General features: G+C 50.4%; 1 protein-coding gene across 1 annotated transcript in view; it reads right to left on the bottom strand.

The window, feature by feature from the left end:
* Positions 1–5,605, bottom strand: part of SMARCA4 (SWI/SNF related, matrix associated, actin dependent regulator of chromatin, subfamily a, member 4) — a 78,673-nt gene that overhangs the window by 67,052 nt on the left and 6,016 nt on the right. Inside the window, 3 exon segments of the mRNA XM_008573806.1 lie at positions 934–1,107; positions 2,417–2,590; positions 3,096–3,222. Of these exon segments, the coding sequence (XP_008572028.1) occupies positions 934–1,107; positions 2,417–2,590; positions 3,096–3,222 (475 nt within the window).

The following is a 5,605-nucleotide window of genomic DNA, read 5'->3' as shown; positions in this document are numbered from 1 at the left end:
CCTTAGGGCTCCCTCATGTTCAGAATTAATCAAGAGTCCTCCCGATGGCCTGCAAGGCCCCACGTGACCCACCCTAGTGAGCCCTCTGACCTCACCCCTAACCCTGCCCCACGATGTTCTGGGGACCCAAAGCCACCTGCTGTATCTCGCACTTGGCTTCCCCCCACTTTGCCCTGGTTTCCTCTTCTCCAGGGGCTCCTCTGCAGATGGCTGCATTCATGGGGCAGGCCCCGCTTTGGGCTCCTGTTCTGAGGCCTCCTCATGGAACCTACCCGTCCCAACTCCCTCGCCCTGCTCCAAACTCCTCACTACACCTTTCACAATCCAAAGCTATCCTGTTTGTTTTGCTCGAGTGTCTGTCCCTCAAGTGCAAGCAAGAGCCTCATGAGGGCAGGGATTGTGGCCTGCTCCCAACTGTGTCCCCCATACACACAGCAGCACCTGGCACAGACCAGGCTGTCACTATCTGCCCCTGTTTGTTTTGCTCGAGTGTCTGTCCCTCAAGTGCAAGCAAGAGCCTCATGAGGGCAGGGATTGTGGCCTGTTCCCAACTGTGTCCCCCATACACACAGCAGCACCTGGCACAGACCAGGCTGTCACTATCTGCCCAAACAGCAACATGTGCAAGAATAAATGGTCAGAGACATTTACTCTGGAAGTAGGGTGTCTGGGTTGCACCATGTGCAGCGCTCAACAAGGACCAGGGGGAAGACAGAGTAGCTGGTTGACTGGTCCGAGATAACTCAGTCACTATGATGGTCAAAGGGACCAGGCAAAGGTCAGAGCTCAGGACTCTGACTCCCAAACCCCTCTGCCCCACCCTTGACTCTGAGCTTCAAAATTCCTCAGCGTAACACTGTGCAACCAATTCCTGGCACCTGCACCACCCAATGCACCCACAAAGGGACCAAAATCAAGATGACAGAATTTTACCATGAGTCTCCGCATTCTCTCCTTCTCAATTCTTTCGTTTTCTTTCTTCTGCTCCCGCTCGGTGTTGGCATGGTATGTAGCTACTGCCTTGGTGAGTTTCTGGATTTTGCCTGTGACCGATCTGTGATATTCTTTGAAATCCTTGGCATGCTGAAGAATGCTATTGAGGTATTCCTGCAGGGACACACACAGAAGAGAAGACTAATCCACGGAAGTCACCATAATGTTTCCCCCAGTGAGACAAAACGTTAAAGCCAGCTTGTTTAAGAACAAGAGAACATAGTTGAAATAACAGTGATGCTGATTGCTTTCTCTCTGTAATGATAAAATAGTGCTGGCAACTGTTGGGTGAGAAAGGCCCTTGCACCCAACAGATGACTGTACACAGCATGCTGGGAACAACCTGGTGCTGTCCATTAAAAGTTTCAACAACGCTCCCACCCTCCAACCAAGTTATTCCACAGCTAGGAATTTATTTTCAGGAAGTATCAGAAATTGGCCAAAGAAACTTCAAACACAAGAAGGGCCATCCCAGTGTAATTTTTCATTTTGAAAGGCTGAAAATACACATGTCCCCAAACAGGGAAATGGTGACATAAATTACTGGATCCTGGACATACCAGATGGATATAATGTAAACGTTAAAAATCATGTTTCTACAATACTTAAAAATGGATCTATATGTGTAAGTTTTATAAAAATATAGCTATTTAACTTTTTATTGATAAGTAAACACAAGAAAAAAGGCTGAAATGACACATACCAAAATGTTAACAGTGGTGACTTTGAGTGTTGGCTTTTTCTACATTATTTTAACTTATACCAATAATAGGTATCGACTGTAGAAAATCTTTAGAAAATATAAATGACCAAACACTAAACAGAAGCATCTCCAAATCTTACTCAATTTTAGGTTTAGAGATTTTAGTGTCCTCAACTTATCTTGTTAAAACCGAAGTCCCATCAATCTCTCCCACCCTGCTCCAAGCAAAAGCCCGAATCCTCCCCAAAGCCCACAAGGCCCTGCATAACAACCTGCCTCGTCACCTACCTGCCCTCATGTCCTCTGGCTCTCCCCGTCATTATTAACTCCACTCCGGCTAAACCAGGAGCCTTACTTTTCATAGCAGACCCGGGCACAGTCCTGCCCCCGGGCCTTGCACGTTCCCCTCTAACTGAGAAGCTCTCCGCCCACACATCCATGTGGCTCCCTCCCTCGGTCCTGCTCAGATCTCATCTCCCCAGAGAGAACTTCCCTGACTACCATGTCTAAAACACCTCCTTCCTCATACTCTCTTTCCATATTACTTTTCCTGACACCCTATCACAGGCCCAGCATGTTACATGTGGATCTGATTACTGCCGTCTTCCCCCTACCAGCTGGCTTTGTCTCAGCACCTATAATACTGTTACCAAAATGAAAGAGCAACAAGGGATAGGTTGCGGCCACGCCAGCGGGCAGCCTGGCGAGCAGGGGACACACCTGGTGCTTCTGCCGGCGCTTGCGCTCCTGCTCAATCTTTTGCTGCTTCTCCAGCTTCTCAGTGATGCGGGCCTCACGCAGGGACTGGCGCTTGCTGCGCTTGTAGGCCTTGGCATTGAGGGCTGTCTCCAGGGCTGTGTCCCTCCGCATGCACACTACCACCTCCTGGCGCAGCTGTAGGAAAGAGAAAGAGAAACTGGCACCGGGCATGGCTTTGTGATGTCCACAATGACATGTGCAGTCACACATCGTTCACGGGGCAGATGGTGGAGAGTCCATGTATGGAGGACATGTGGTAGGTGCCCTCAGGCAGGGCAGGCACAAAGCAGAAGAGGAACACTCTGGACACCTGGCCAGAGGGTCCTCTCACCCCTCAAGCACACACAGAATTCCCTAGGGTCACTCGCCAACTACGGCACCCTCAGAAGCAGACCCATGCCTCAAGGTGGCAACTGCTGCCTTGGAGAAGGCAGGCACATGCTTAGTCATCACATGACCGTCATGCAGAACACGGAGAGGAAGGATGGGACAGGGGCTACCGACCTAGGGAGGGCATGCCTGCCTTTTAACAGTCAAGGAACATTTAAGAATGGTCCAGCAAGAAGATCTTGGAATCTAAGCATCAACGTTGGTGAGAAGGGCCCATTTCCTACAGCAAGGGCCACACGCCTGAGCCCACCTGCCTCTGGAAGTTCAGCAGCCGGAGGGCCTTGAGCTCAATGGTCGCTTTGGTTCGCAAATCCCCGGCCAGGGACCCGGGAAGGTTTTCAAGTTCCTGAATTCGGTGTGCGATGCGAGCCTGCAGCCTGAAACACAAAGACAGAAAAAGAGAGGCAGTGAGAGGGCTGTTCGTTTGCAAGGAGCCCCCCAGTCCCTTTCTTTAGAGCTCTCAGAAACTCTGAAAGAATCTGGACCTCACAGAAGGTAGACGCTGGCCACAAGGCAGGACATGCCTCAGAAAAGGATGCCAGCCACAGCAGAATAGAGAGGAAGGCAGCCATGGAGGCGTCCTTATGACTGGGCCCCGGGGAACACAGTGAACAAGAGACCTGGTAGGGCATGGCTGGCTCATGTCATTCCAGCAGCGTGAGCCAGCCTCTGGAGTCAGGACGACTAGGGTCCCCGTCCCAGCCCTGGCATGGATGAGACATGGGGCCGTGGGAACCTATTTGGTCCATGAGCCTCTGGGCCCTTAAGTAGAAACTGAGGAGACCCCTTGGAACAACCCTGCAGGCTTGGTCTGCAGTGAAGTGTGAAAATCTCCTTACTCAGCCTTTCCACACACACTTATTGAGCACCTACTGTGCGCTGGGGCCCATTTCAGGTGTGGGGCACTGGCACTGAATGAGGCCAACAAGGCTGTTTGTCACTGTCATGTAGCTCTCAGCCTCATTAGGAAGACAGGCCATGAGAAATGAAAAATTAAACATCTACTGTAATTCCAGAGAGTGGCAAGTGCTTTGAGGAGGGGACTGGAGGTAATGGGAGATGAGGGTCTCCATGAGGGGATAGCCTCAGCAATGAGGCCTGAATGACTAGAAGGAGCCATGCACCGCATGTGCAAAGGCACTGGGGCAGGAACAAGTCTAACTGGTTAAATAAACAGAAAGGAACAGAGAGCCAGCCTGTGGCTCACTTGGGAGAGTGTGGTGCTGGTGACACCAAGGCCACGGGTTCAGATCCCTATATAGAGATGACTGGTTGGTTCACTTGGGAGAGCGTGGTGCTGACAACACCAAGTCAAGGGTTAAGATCCCCTTACCGGTCATCTTTAAAAAAAAAAAAAACATTTTTGTCACCCCAAAAAGATCTCTCATGACCAGAGTCACCTGCAGCCCTATGCAACCACTAGTCTTGTTTCCGCAGACTCATTTTTTCTGGACATTTTACATAAGTGGAATCAAAAACTATTTATGTTGAAGGCCGGCTCATAGCTATAATAAGAAGAAAGGAACAGGAAGAGTGGGTGGTAGGTGAGGACAGTGTTGGGCAGGGGCTGTACAGAAAGAAAACATTTATTGGACAATGGGACATTAATGGCAGGTTTTTACCCAGGGAATAAATCTGATGTAAATTAATTGTAAAAAGAGACTTCAAACTGCTATGTGGGACCCTGACAGCAAGGGAGAGACGCAGAGCATCATTTCAAAGGGGAGCAGAGAGGCTTCCCCAGTGGAGCACGGGGATTAAGGGAAGGCAAGCTACATCCAGGAGCTGCAGGGTCTGTGGCCCCACAAGCCAGCAGATGGCAGGTGCATGGGAACAGAAACAGGATGGAAAAGCAAAGGGTGTGAAGACGTGTGGACGGTCCAGGTTGACAAGATTGGAAGCAGGCCAGGTGGAGAGGCCTGGGGTATAGGGGCCAGAGCCCCAGGGCACATCACAGCTGGAGACGCACTTTGGAGACAGTCACCGGGCAAATATTTACGGACATGGCTACGACAGTGCACAGGCACAGCCCCTACCTTCATGGGGCTGAAATGCGCCGAGAGAGGAAGGCCCTGGCAGGAGAAGTACAAACATAATGGGAAATGCAATGGGGACATGCGCGATGCTCAGGGAATTGCACGGGCTCCTGGCAGCATGGGGTGGAGTGTTACAGACCTACTGCATGCCAGGCAGCTCCTGGCATCAGGCACCTAGGAGGCCTTGGCAACGGTGGGTGCCGCCACCTGTGTCTGAGAAGGGTCTGCCGCAAAGCCAGCTGGGTTGCTTTTTTGAGTGCTGATAAGCCCAAATTTGGGTGACACACTACAGTGGGGGGAGAAACAGGCACTTCACTCCTATGTACAGCCCTGCTATCTCTGCAGAGGGTAGCTCTGCAGAATCTGAAATTTCCCAGTGCACACCCCTGGACCCTGGCAATGACACTTTCAGGGGTTGATCCTGACACATGCACACATGTGCAATGAGAGCTCTGTAAGTATATTTACTATGACATCATCTCTACAGAAAGACATGAAATGACCCAATGTCTGTTCAGCCAGAAAACCGGCTACATAGATTATGTTGTAGCCACCAGACAGAACACTATGCATCTGGGAAAAAGAACAGGAAAACTGTTTACGGACAGGGAATGATTGCCAGGAGACGTGGCTATGAGTGGAGCAGCTTCCTACACCTGCCTGATGCACACAGAAGTTTTTTTTTTTTTTTTTTTTTTTTTTTTTTTTTTTTTGTGACCGGCAA

The sequence above is a fragment of the Galeopterus variegatus genome, unplaced genomic scaffold, assembly GCF_000696425.1.
Source record: "Galeopterus variegatus unplaced genomic scaffold, G_variegatus-3.0.2 Scaffold964, whole genome shotgun sequence".
Classification (NCBI taxonomy): domain Eukaryota; kingdom Metazoa; phylum Chordata; class Mammalia; order Dermoptera; family Cynocephalidae; genus Galeopterus; species Galeopterus variegatus.
This window is presented reverse-complemented; position numbering and strand designations above follow the sequence as displayed.